Here is a 14,452-nt window from a genome sequence, read left to right as displayed (position 1 = left end):
TGATTCCCATCTTCCAGGATGCAACTTTGCTCAATTCTCAGCTGGTTTTCACATGCATGACATTATTTTAGGCCTCATCCTGATTTCAAGGTTAGAATTATGACCAGTGACAGAAGAAATGCAAACATGACCCCGATGTTTGCGGGTAGGGTGACCACCCGTCCCGCGTAGCGCGTGCGCGCACAGCGTTTGAAGCCCAATTCACGCGTCACGCAAATTGAGACCGTGTCACGCATAATCTATGCTTGCTCAAAAAAAGTTGGTCGCTCTATATACTCGAGCCCCAAGCAGACAAACGAACATTACTTGACATTTCAGCATGCTATTGCCACACAAACCCCTCAGTTGAACTGCTGACTAGGTTGTTGTCAACTTTTTCGTTGTTGTCATGACAGCGCACGCACGCGCATACCAGACACACTTGGAAGGAAGGAACAGTCTATGGAAGGAACTTTCAGATGCGCGCTTTCCAATTCGAAAAATTCGAGAAAGAGACTGTCTGAGAGCCAACGCCATCATCAATTAAAAAGAGAAGGTGTGAGTACAAGAAACAAGAATGGGGAAATGAATATTTGTGGCTGAAAGGTGTTGAGGGGGATACTGAGAGGGCTTTTTGTGACCTTTGCAAAACGTCCTTCTCAATCGGACATGGAGGGAGGGGAATACGAGGTCAATCGTATTTTTTTTTTAAATACTTTTTTTTAACTGTTCCTGTGGTGTTGAGCAACTACAATTCCTGTTAATCCTATAAATTTATATTATAATTTATTAATTTATTTAAAGTAAATAAATTGTAATGAAAAATAAATAAAATTAAATAGTAAATCTTAAGTGGAAGTACATCTGTCAATTCATTGAATGTTCAAAATATTATGAGTCTTTATTTAGAAAAAAAATACACATTGGTTGGCCTATTCATGAGCATACATCAAAAATTACACGTTTAGGAGAATAGGGCATTATTAATACTATGCAAGGTGGTATGTGCTAGAAATGGGTAAACCACTATCATTGAGTCTGCCAGTGGGGCACCGCCGCGCCAGGCAGTGTCCCACATTGTCCCTCAGAAACATACCCCTTGTCCCCCCTTGGGCTTATTAGCAGGTGGTCACCCTATTTGCGGGTGTTTTACTGCATCCAATCAGTGACAGAATTTGGGGAGAAAAAGCTTATAAACTTGTATTTATGTAAAGTCACAGCTTCGTTGATAGTAGAGATAGACGCTGCACAGACACGTGATTCACTCACACACACCTCTCTCGATAATTAATTCAAATAAATGTAATCTTGCAATATTACTTTATCTCTGTCTGATTCAAAAGAAAAAAAAAAATATTGATTTTTTTTTTTTAACTCGGCATCATCAAATTATGTAATGTTAGGCCCTTTTTTTTTGCAAGTCAACAGAATCAATTTTTTAAATATGCAGGGCTGTGTAATTTCTGTTCTGCCCAAAATTGGTATTATTTCACGAGTACATATTTCAGAGACATGACTCAAATAAAGCAGTGTATATACTTATATATTACTTATAGTATATACTTACTACTAAGTGCCAGATACAAAGCTAGAAAGTATCTTTCAAACCTTGCAAACAGTGATTAGTTAGACTTTCAGTTTAGGACCTTGTAAACATGACTTTGAACTGTTGCACAAGCACAACAGTAGTTTACCTGAAAGAGAAAACCATTGAACCAAGAACTGCAGAATCAAGCTGGCTTTGCTAGATGCATTATAGATGCATTTATCTGTCCTTTGCATGGGACAAATAATTGCTTTTATTGAGCTGATGGGTGCCAGGGGGCAGATTGGGGTTTGCTATTATCCTACATGAATGAACTAGAAATGGTCCTGTAGCAGTAAAACAGACAAATTCCTAGCAGATTCAAAGCTAAAAGTAGGTTTACGGAATTGAATATTTCAGTGTACAGACCCATAATATTATGTTGACTAAGATCTTGTCAAGTAGGACATGTTCACTGCCATGTGGCAGATTATTATTATTTTTTTTAAATGAGAAGGTCCACTCTCTGCCTCCCTCCTTTTTTTGTCAAATGTAAATTAAAACAATAATATTCTTCTATGTTTATAGAAAAATAATTGTGTATGTTTTATATTAACACTATTTATTAAAACAAAGTAAAAATTGTATCAAGTTTGCACACTTTTATTGTCTTTACATTGCAAGGTGTCATGATGATCGCAGGCACAAAGTTGCAGCTTTAATTTAACTAGCTAAAACTAGCTTGCATGCAGATCATCATTTCAAGTCATTTTAAGTTGATCGAAAGTGTTGATATCTGAGTGGGTGAGTTGTTTGCTTTGTAATTAGTTTGTCCATCTCCACCAGTTTGACCCATCCAGAATGATCTGTGGACCGAGTGCGCGCACGAGAAGTGGGCATTATCACATTGACAGGGTTAACTGAGATGTTCCAGAGTATCTGTATCTGGTCTTTCCCCTCACACTCACTTCACACTGCTTGAGCTCAATGAGAACATAATGTGCTCAAGGGAGGTTTGGCTGTTTCACATACTATCTGATCTCATATTGTGTAATATTCCTTCCCCCGGTATCACAGGCAAGGCTTAAGATAGTTCCATACTAAAATGCATGTTTGAGCTGGTTTAACTGAAAGCAAATTGCACTGACAGATCTTAAAATATATCAGATCCATTGTTTTGTCTCAAGATTCACCAGTAATGTGTTTTAAACTGCAAACTGTTTATTTTCTTTTTAGGAAGTGCCTTCCTTGCCTCCTCAAATAAAACATCCCTGGACGTGTTCCTGGATCAACATCTTTTGTTGGTTTTGAGATAATATTTCTGTCAAACAAACACTAAGCCTATCCTACATCCTGCCCTGACTCCAGTGTTTCCCATTAATTACCTAGACTCTGCTGGCCCGCCATAGTCGAATATGTGCTGCCACAGTTTCATTATGAACTGAAAATATTTGAAAACTTTTCATAATAACATAAAAGGTCTCTAGCGATGTTTTGGACCATTGCTTTGGCAAAGTATCTTAAAAAAAATAAATCGCAAGTGGGATATGGCTTTGCGCCCTCGTCAAATCGTAAAAGACATGCGTTTTAAGTATATAGTCTGTTTGCGCTGCATGTTTTGAAAGTGAAACGCTCACTTTGCTCACGCGATCAGCTTGTGATCCGGTGTTTTCCGCGTCTCAGAACGGTTTAGATCACAATGAGTGAATGCAGTGAACTCAATCTCTGCATGTGCTGTGAGTTTAGTGTGCTTTTGGGAACGTAATGGGCACCATTTTAATTTATTTTTCAGTGCATTTGTTTTATAATATTTGGCTATTACAGTCATATTAAATAATAATATATAATAATATAAAATTATTAGGTCCACCCCCCATAATCTCACAAAATCCTGTGGGAAACACTGTAACCCTAACAATAAACTAACAACAACAATCAAAATGACAGATTGATGAGAATACAAGCACCCTAACCTTACCCCAAATTAGTGATCCATGCCAAAAACTGAATAAACACTCTTGGCCAGCAACTCTGTGCCATACCCGTCCATGTCGCGTCAGGGTCAGGCCATTTGATGTACGTGTCCATGTGAAGTGCCAAGTGTCAACTTGACTTAAGGTTCCTGATGAAGTGCTTTAATAAACTCCGTTAATCCTCTCCTGGGGTTCCAGTAATAAGGATTACATTTCACTGCTGCCTTTGAGGGAGGGATGCTGGACGGGCACGAGGCTTAAATCTGAGCCAATAATCCGAGCGAGAAGCTATAGTGTTTTAATGCAACATAATTGCTGCATTATTTGGTTTGGCTGTATACTTGCATTTGATGCATGTGTCTGCTGTAATTAGTAATAATTTGGGATGTCAATTTAACACATCAATTTAGTTAAAATATGAATGCATTTAATCATGCCCCTTAACCTATTCATATATTCCTTAATAAGCCATTGAGCAAATCCAACACCTAAACTCGACACAAAAACCTTTAAATTTAAAGCTTTACTTGTCTGACATATTAATGTAATGTCTTCATAATTGAGGGGCTTTTTCAGCAAATACTGTTATGTGGTACTGTTATGTCAAATACTATTTACTGTTTTTGGTCAATAGCTGTGTTTTATTCACAATAAAACATGACAATGATCGCTCCACCCAACGGTTCAATGTATCACTACACAACACCCCTAGCAACCACTCTTAGCAACGTGAACATACATTCTCATTGATATTGTTCATTGAAGCTTATAGAGTAGAGTATTGTGAAAGATTGAGTAAGCGAGAGTACCTGCATTTACAGTAGATATAGCATTTCCTTCAGCTCAGTCATATATTCATAATAAAAATCTGTTTGAATGTCCGCTGCGATATCTTGAACTTTTAACAGTTAAGAGGTTTTCCTGTGCCCTGGCACGCTAGTCATTTGCCAGTTGCGTCTTGCTTCTCCGTGTTCACAAGTTTCAGTCCTTTCAATATAGAAGTCTTCTCTACTGACTGACTCGCTCATAAAGACAGTCTTTGCCGCCATCTAACGGTGAAATAATGTAATGCAAAAAACTGTTGCTTTTCACAGTCAGGGACTATGTTTTCCAGGGGAAGGAAGGCTTTTAGTGATTTTACTTCATGAAAGTTGCATTGATACATATTTTTTTGGCTTTAATATTTGTATTGTGTGGTAACCGTTATATAAAAGCAATAAGGTACTCGAGGCTAGTGCTGTATCGTGAATAAGTCACGGCTGAAGGGGTTGCAGACACTCCGCTTTGCGATACAGCACATCCTCGATTACCGTATTGCTAACTTGTATCATATTAGGGGTCTCACAATATTTCGCAATTTTGTAAACAATCCAGCAGCGTCTTTCTAAAACTCCACTTCCACTGATTCATTTTCCAAAAAAGATCAAACAAAATCAACAAAGTTAATCTAATGCTGTGACAGCCCTACATGATATTATGTATGTAAATGTGTTTTAATTAAAATGCCAGTCAATTTACATAGTGTCATTGGTTGCATGTCCTGGAGTTTGAGATATGCTAAAACTGCTCTTTGCATTGTCTTTTACTGAACTGAGAAGCTCCTTGGCAACTTACAGGAAAATGACCTTTAAATCGCAGTGAAACAAATCCAGGCGGAAGCTGCTAGGAAGGACACTTTGGGATGGGAAGGGGGAAAGACTCATTGAGCTTTTTGAGCTAGCTCAGTGTCTCATCTAATTAGAGATGCTTTTTGCTGGAAAAACCATTGTGAACTCAAGCGCAGGATGCTAGCGGGCTTTAATGGGACCCGAAATGCCAGTGTCACCGCCTCAAGCTTGTGAGACGCTTTGACTCATCGCAGATATTCCTCAGCAGAAAGCACTTGAGTTTAATTAATTGCTCAATCCGTCTGAGATGAGCGATGGGAAATGATGATTTGCTTGCGAGTAAAATGAATGGTTAAATAGGACGAATAGTGGCACAGCAGCGCGGCGTCCGCACCAAAACAACAGCACAGATGTTGTAACTAGACGAGTGCGGCAGAGAAGCCGACTGCAGTGCCATCTATACTATGATCATCGGCCAGGTGTCTTCTGGGTCAAACGGAGATTGTGACCTCTTGATGATTAGTAAACACAAACCATGGCCCAAGAACAGGTGCGCTCGGGGGAGGGAGTGATGAGGCATTGACGGTGTTGTGGCCCTGAATTTTAATTGGGTCACAAAGACATTTTAGGCTGCTATCATATTACTGCCACTTCTCATATTTTTCAGTGTACAAAATTAAAATTATGTCATTATTTACTCATCCTAATTCTATTCAAAACCTGCATGGATTCCTTACTTCGGTGTAGTGAAAAAAAAGAAAAAGAAATGTTTGGCGGGATATTCACACTACGCTGTTCTATAATAAAAGTGAATGAGAACAGATTCACTTCTAAAATGACAATTAAATCATAGTAAAGCACTATAAAGGTAGTCCATATGACTACATTCTAACACCGTGTCCTAACCAGACTAAAGATAAAAGGGATCTTTTCCATGTCTTAGGACAGTTTTGGGATTTAATTTTCAGGAATTGTCTATTTCTGCAATGCTGTGGTTGACAGCTCAGTTACTGATTGTGTTTTGTATGATAATAAAATGGTTTCATTTGGATTTGAATATCATTGTGCATGACTTTAATTATCCACAATGAAACATTTACATCAGATCTTAAAAAAAAAAAAAAAAAATTGTTTAAACTGTGATCTTTGAGTAAACAAGTGTATATCTTGACAAAAACTGTTTTGGTTACTAATTATGTGTTTTGAATAATGTTAATCTGGGTTATTTTTTGTGAATTTTGATTAAGTACCCATCCATTTTGTTGCGAGTGCGAGACAGTAGAGAGCCCGCCCACACTGATTGGCTGTGATCTGTGATTCACTGAAATCTTATCACATGGTGTCTGGTTAGGACAAGGTGTTAGTCTTCTCTTTTTTTTTTTTTTGAGTAGCTGATATTTAAGCCATTACTTACTGAAAATCTTGCTGTATCTCCTGAATATCAGTTGTACTTCCAGAATGGTGTGGCATAAATTCATTTACAATGAATATCAACTTATTTTTCTGTTCCTTGCATAAACCTATTGTATGGTTTTCAGAAATCTTCGAATATATAGGGTGCAAGTTGTATGGACTACCTTTATGGTGTTTTATGGTCACTAACTCTAGACAGTTCATTTCTATTGTACATTTTGCCGATTTAGTGGCTATTTTGCAAGAATTCGAAGAATCTCATTTGTACGTTCTGCTACAGTCTTACGCCAAAGTGATGGTTATGTTTAGGGGTGGACCTTCATGCTCACTCTTTTTTCTTTTCTAAAAATGATTCACATCATACAAATTCATACGGAACTGCACCTCGTAAAATAGTAATGTTTTCCTGTGAGTCAGTTCATTTTATGCTTTCACTGTATGGACAAGAGCAATGTTAACCTTCTTTAGAACATCTCTTTTTTGAGTTCCTTTAGGAGTGACTTGTAGGTGAGAAGGAACAGTTTTCTAATTTTGGGTGAATCATTCTTATAAATTGCTTGATGTGTTTATATGAACTGTTTGAAATCAATATCCCTGTGCAGTGTTAATGCAGACGAACTGTATTAGGAAAGTAAGGTGAGCTATTTAATAAGTATTTTAGGGGCCCCAAATTCGTCTATGCAGCTCAGAACTGGGGCACATCAGTTCTAAATTCATCATGTATCCAGAGATATCTGGACCTTTGCACTAGTACTGCAGGCGCTCTATCCAGACCCTAAGGACCCAAATGGGGCATCCATCCTCCATCATGCCCTGCTCCTTATGTGCTACAAACCCAGCAAAAACAATACAAATCAGCACTGACTAATGTAGGCCAGCCATTTTGCTTGGAGTTCCACAGGAAACTAAGAGGACTTACCTCTGTCTGTGTCATAGAGGTAGACAAACTTGTCCCACTTGTAGTGAGACAGGAGACTCAGGACGGCGCCCTTTAGAGGAGGCCGCATCTGGATGACGAACTGCACGTCTGAGTCGATGGGGTAGCTGGGAGTGACGAAGGAGGTGTGAAGAGCCCCGCAGAAGGAGGTCAGCGTGTTCATGGACTTCTTGTCGTAGAAGCCGAAGATGGCGTACACCCCTCTGGAGAACTGCGAACAAACTGGAATCAGAACAAGACAAGTTAGTTTGTTTACGACCAAGTTACAGTACAAACAACTTCATAATTCTATATCAGTCCTACAAAATGGAATCGGATGATCTTGGCATGTGAGTAATTGCAATAATAGGAAAATCTGTACAAACATGGAAATTTGTTTTGACTGCATGAATATGAGCAGAGAAATAATTGCATTATTTCCAGCAGATGAAAGTCTGACAGCGAGAACCCATCAATACACTCTTGCCCTAAACAAAACACTGTCTGATTGGCTGTTCCTTATTCTCCCAAAACACTTGAAGCAAATGAAGCATAATTATGCACATCTCTATGAACCAAGAACAATCTCATTACTGACACGGATACAAAGCGGTTTTGCGGAAAACCTCTGCTCATCTGTGTTACAATATTTAGCCAAGGGCAACAACATGGGTAGTTTTGTATGCAAGAAACAAAATTAATTTATGATCGATATATAACCCTTAAATGATATTTACAAATGTTCACTGTAACAACAGATTTAGACTTTTATAAACAAATCGTGAAATCTGTGGCTAAATTAACAATGTTATCAAGACATTTTCAAGATAGTGAAGAACCCTGGACAGGAAACCAGCATCCAAACTGGTTGACCAGCAATATTGATCTTTTCAGCATTTCTATGTTCATACTTCACTATTGGCTGATGAAAAAAGTGGTCTCCTACAAAACACTAACATCTCTGCACACTGCTTACTTAAACAATGGTATGATTGATAATGTTGTAAAAGTACCTCTAAAAAGCCTATTAAAGGGGTGTTTGATTATGATTTCACTTTTCTAACTTTAGTTAGTGTGTGATGTTGCTGTTAGAGCATAAACAACATCTGCAAAGTTACAAAGCTCAAAGTTCAAAGCTAAGGGAGATATTTGCTTTTTAATGACTACAACAAACGGCTGGTAGGGACTACACAACATTCCTCCCGGGTTAGTGACATCACCAACCCTAAAATTTACATAAACCCCGCCCTCGGAACATGATTTAAAGATTATCAAGACAGAATATGCTTATCAATGAACTGAATGACTAGAAGATAACTACACATAAGCTACATAAATTCATCAACTAACCATTCAGAAATGCCCTGTTGTATTCTACATGTTGTCACTTCTTCTTGAGTCTCTCCATCATTGTCTGAATCCGGTTTGAACATAAAAGGCTAAAAGTTTTTGAAATTTTCAGTGCACGTTTGTGTGAGTGCAAGCTTTTGAAGCTCCGCCCTCGGTGCCGGGAGCAGCAGCTCATTTGCATTTAAAGGAACAGACACAAAAATGGTGCGTTTTTGCTCACCCTCAAAAAGTGACAATTTTAACATGCTATATAAAAATATCTGTGGGGTATTTTGAGCTAAAACTTCACATACTGTACACACTCTGGGGACATCAGAGACTTATTTTACATCTTGTGAAAAGGGAATTATACCACCCCTTTAAACAATTTCTAAAGATAGCAGTTAAAGGTGTTTTAAGCAATTTCAGCCATTTTGCTGACTCCCACCAGACTGAACTTCTGAATTAGACCGCTACCATTCTTTCAACCTCTCTCTAAATCTCCGCTCTCCACAGACATGTCAGCCAACCAGAATGCACAGAGTTATTCAAGAGTGTTTCAGAATTGCTTCTCTCTCTCTCTCTCTGAATTAATTTGTTAGCCATTTGAAGAGATGTGAAAAGTTCTTATGTTCTCCTAACAATTTAGACGTGTGACTAAACTCTCTGAACAGCAGAGCTCTGATGTCTTGGTAATGGTTGAGGGGAGTAGTGCTTGATCTCAGACAAGACCCCTCACTGCTGTTCAATGGCTGTCTGACACATGCTGCACTCAAACGCTCAAGCTCCAACCTGATTGGTCCATTAGAATCAGATGGTGTAGTTGAGGGATCAGCCATCAGGAGCTAACAGGCTCAGCAGTCAAACCGAGACCACTTATTAGTCCAGCAGGTCAATCACTCTATTGGTATCAAGGATTTCATATTTACCCAAAGCCCAAACATAACATATAAACTGCCTGTCCTTGGCTTGAATAAGTTACTAAATGGACCAGATCTTATGCTGATATCAAAAGTCTAACTAGGCCAGAGTCCAAAATCCCTGTCTGGTCTATTGCTCTAGAAGATGGCATCTCAAAAGCTGGACATCCATGCAGCTGCATTACTCTGGCATATATGTGTGATAACAGGCCTGCAGCGGAGTGACAATTACCCGTTGAAGGGGCTAGGTAAGTTGCGCATCTCCTCACTGGCTCTGCTGGTTTGCAGGATTTCTTTCCTTTAGTTTACTCCTAATTTGGGCCAGTTCTGACACAGCCTTTGTCCTCAGGGATAGGAGCTGGCTGCTTCCCTTCCATCAGTTGTCCTGGACTTATTAGGACAGGCTTTGAACAAACTCAAACCAAATACATAAATTTTGTCAGATGCCTTTGCTTCCTCGTTTCAGGCCTGGCACCTTTCTCTTCCTGAATATCTCAATCTCAGTTGGTTTTAAGACTAAGGCCGTTTTTTTCCAAAGCACACAAGTAGTTTAATCTCTAAATCGCTTTGCCAAAAGCATCATTATCTAAGCAGTACATAAATTGTGCTACTTAATTAAATTAGCAGCATTGGACTCCACATTAAACCACATTACTTGCAATTTAATCCGGTTTCACAGTTAAACGGCGAAAAAAGACAAAATAACCAGTTGGACAATATGTATGTGGCTGACAATATTAATGCAACTGGATTGATGCAAGACAACTGTATGCTATATTCCAGAATTCATTCATGTGCACGCTTCATGATAGGCTTGAATTTACATAATGATGATTGACAATAATTGACAATTGATTATAACTATGAAAATGAGACCCTGAATGAACTTTCTGAGGTGGAAAAGACATTTTTATGTAATACATTTTTAATGGAGGGACATAAATCTCTTAGGTTTTATTAAAATATATCTTCATTTGACTTTTGAAGATGAACAAAAGTCTTATGGGTTTGGAACGACTTAAAGGGTGGGTGAGAATTTAAATTTTTAGGTGAACTGTCCCTTTAGGATTATCCAAAGGGAAGGGAACGCCAAAATCCAGAACTGTTCAGGATCAACTGGTTCACGGAAATTGGTGTTCCTCTTTTTAATATGTGGCTCCAGTATCGCTAGCAAAGCATCAAACTGAGCCACTGACATCCTGAAGTAATCTTTGAATCGCTCGGGATAATCCCGCAGAGGTGGAACTCTCCGAACTCTCCACGCAATCTCAGGATTGGATGGACCCAATATTTCCTCTTTCTTTTTCTCTTTTTAAGAAGAGAGAGGACAACAAACTCATCCTCACTGCTTGAAGACTCCATTTTGTATTGTTTTGCGGATTTTTCGCAACGGATTATTTAATACGCATCGGACTCAGTGTGCAAGGTTTCTGTGCGTGACGAATTTTTAGGATGACGAATACGAAAATTTTGGACTCAGTGTTCAAGGACCTTGACAGTTGATTGATTGAGGCCCTTCTTGAACATTTTGTTTTATCAACATGAAGTGCAATGTTTGTACTACTGGCCTTGCCAAATTCCTTAAAATAATTCCATGACATTAAGACGAATCTCAGTGCTTGGAGTCACTATAAACCCTGTTTTGAAGTGCGAGCATCGCCTCATTGCTTTTCATTATGCAGAGAGTCCTGGCATGTCACGTCACATCTTGATAACATGTTTACTCTGGTGGGCGCGGGGCAATGTTTTCCACGGCTCGCTCAATGGCTGAAGGATCCTTCCTCAGCCCTTCCATCTTTACCTTCTCACCCCCGAGCAACTAGCGGTCTCATTACCGGGTATTTGTCAAAACGTGCCTTCATTCTGCTAATCAGGATGCTCTCTGCACTGCAGCAGTAACAATGCATTTCCACATGCCTGGCTGCTCCGAATGACCGTGAGGCCACTGGTGTTGAAACGATAAGAGCCATTAGAAAAGGCTCCGTCCCGACGGCTGCGTTTCGGACTGAAATAATTTAACCGCAGTGTCATGCACTTGAAGCCATCTTTCACCACCATGATTGTACATGGCCCAGAGACCTAGAACACATCGCTGCAAATGTCAGAGTCGATCATCCAGCTTTCGGTATTCACTGTCCTCTTCTGTCCTTAGTCCTCTCTCTCTGTTCTCGTTCCACCGCTTCTGCTATTCCAGCCACCCCTACAAACACCTCCCCCCAAACACAATGCTCACAGGATGATAGTCCTCTGGGGGTTTGAGCAAGTAATTGTATCTGCTCTTGCGAGGAGACATGTGAAGTCCTTCAAACTGTTTCTGAAAACAAGAATCCCCGTCCTCCTAAAGAAGCGTGTAATTGTGATGTGTCTATGAAAGGCAAATACTTTCAGATTCCACATCCTCTTGCATGCACAGATATGTATTTTTGAGCCGAATTTATCGAACTGACCACAAAACAGCACTGCTGCCTCCTATAAGCAGAAAACAAAGTTTGCATCTCTGTTGCTCAAAATAAATAAATAAATCTTGAAAAAGTGAAAAAATCATCTGCGGGATGTTTTATGCTGTAAAGCTTGTAAATAATTACAATTTATGTTCTAAATACTTCATTGTTCTATTCTGACCCCCTACAACAATACAACACTGCTTAGGGCACTCATTTGGCCAGCAGCGGCCCTGCATAAAACTAATGGCCATTTCATAATGTATCCTCTGTCCTTTGGCCATTTCAGATCTGGAGCATCAGTTAGCCTTCAGATGGCATTGTGGCTGTTTATGGGTTACAAACTGGCTCACTACAACACATGAGTAGCAATTTGCACTGCATACTGTACATAGGCAGCATTCCAGCCAAAATAAAACCCCATACTTGACTGACTTATAATGTCTACATAGGGCATGAAAAACCTGAAACTCCATAGAACATAGAAACTCCTTACGGTCACTCACGCACAGGACACAAACAGTATAGTAGGGTAAGGTGGGGTAAGAAGATATTTCTTGTGTATGGAGGACCAGGACCACAAGTAATGTGGTAAGAAAGCCTCTTTGAATAATTTTATATTTTCTATGACAACTAAATTAGCAAATGTTTCTGTTTATTTCCCTTAGTAACACTTTAGCTGATGTATCATCAACCTGCACGTGCTTAACTTGGTAAAGTTAGTAAAGTAAAATAAAATGCAAATTTTTCTTGAGGAGGATATCTTCCCTCGTTTTTTTTTTTTTTTTTTTAGTTTCTCATAGGAGACTATGGAAGCTTGTTTCCGCCACAGAGTGAAACATAAAAAAGGTAATTACGACTTTTTAATCTCACAATTCTGAATTTTTATCTCAGAATTACGTGATATAAAGTCACAATTGCAGGTTATATAGTCAGAATTGCATGATATAAAGTCGCAATTGTGTGTTATAAAGTCAGAATTGTGAGATATAAACTATTCTGAGGTAAAAGTCCGTCTTTTTTTTCCTTAGAATTGGACTTTATATCTCACAATTCTGACTTTATATCTCACAATTCTGAGAAATAAAGTCAGAATTGCGAGATGTAAACTCGCAATTGTGAGATAAAAAGTCGCAATTATCTTTTAAAATGTTTCATTCTGTGGCGGAAACAAGCTTCCATAAGAGACTAATGCTTACAGCTGTATGCAACAAAGTTTAACATTAGTACATATTGCACAAAAAATATATAGCAAAACATCATGGTCTTAGAATTTGGACAAAACAATATGTAGTTTACATTTAATTGTTTTCAACAGCCTCTGCGTCAGGAGTGTGCCTAGTTGAACAATGCTATGAAGGAATGCATCTCACCAAGGTTTAGAATAGAGTCATCATGTTTTGCTCCGCTGTCCAAGGGTCATGACTCACCGCACCAATACCAACCCCCCATATACACACACACACACACATAATATACCATAACTCGCCACTAGACCCTTCAACCTCACGTGACATCAGCAGTTGGTGTAGTTCATGACTAATCAGCTGGTCAATATCATGGTTATGTCTCCTGATCTTTGTGAAAAATCACATTTAAAATTTCATAACCCAAATGCAACCATTTCAGCCTTTGTGTGCTTCAGAGAGAGACCACATTTTTACCTTATTCCAATTTGTGGTGAATTAATTACAATAACTGTTTGAGTTAGCAGTTGTTGGAGACCTTTACTAGGTCATTATGACAACTACATTGCAAATTCCATAAAAAAAGCCCATTGCATATATGAAGTATACAAAAATACAAAGTCATTTCCATAATGTTTTCTAAACTCACAAAAAAAAAAAAAAAACATTGTGGATACATGTCATTCCAAACTCAGATGACTTCCTTCCGTGAAACACTAAAAGAGATGTTTTGAAGTATACTCACACTGTTATTTTTCATTCAATGAAAGTGAATGGTTACTTGGGGCTATCAAGCTTAAAAAATGGCAAAGCATCATAAAAGTACTAAACTGCCCTTCAAAACATGACAGCTAATGCAGCTTGATGGTAACATAAATCTGAATCCAATTATTAAAGGTGAACTGCATAATTTCACCCCAAGCTTGTGGTTAACTCAGAGGTCGACATGTCAAGCCACTCAAGCAAAACAGCAATGTTTTGAAAGAATAGATCCATAATGCCACAGTGTCTACTCTCTTAAGTCAACCTACGAATGACTTACTTATAGTTGTCTCTGCACTTTAAACAAGGATAGAACAAAGTATTCTGACTTCCAAAGACTGCATGCATAACTGATATCTTTCCCTGTTAGAAAAAAAAACAGTCTCTACATAAAAGAACA

The 14,452-nt window shown here is 38.7% G+C and overlaps 1 protein-coding gene across 3 annotated transcripts in view; it reads right to left on the bottom strand.

The window, feature by feature from the left end:
* The window catches only part of gria3b (glutamate receptor, ionotropic, AMPA 3b), a 144,136-nt gene that overhangs the window by 99,966 nt on the left and 29,718 nt on the right, over positions 1-14,452 (bottom strand). For all 3 annotated transcript variants that reach the window (XR_013823466.1, XM_079892301.1, XM_079892302.1), the window contains exon 3: positions 7,417-7,656. Coding sequence is in view for 2 of the 3 variants with exons in the window: in XM_079892301.1 (XP_079748427.1) it covers positions 7,417-7,656 (240 nt within the window). In the remaining variant the exon portion in view is untranslated. The remainder of the gene's footprint in view (positions 1-7,416; positions 7,657-14,452) is intronic.

This window comes from Squalius cephalus, assembly GCF_949319135.1.
Source record: "Squalius cephalus genome assembly, chromosome: 14".
NCBI lineage: Eukaryota > Metazoa > Chordata > Actinopteri > Cypriniformes > Leuciscidae > Squalius > Squalius cephalus.
Note: the sequence above shows the minus strand (reverse complement) of the source record. Positions and strands in the feature narration are given on the sequence as shown.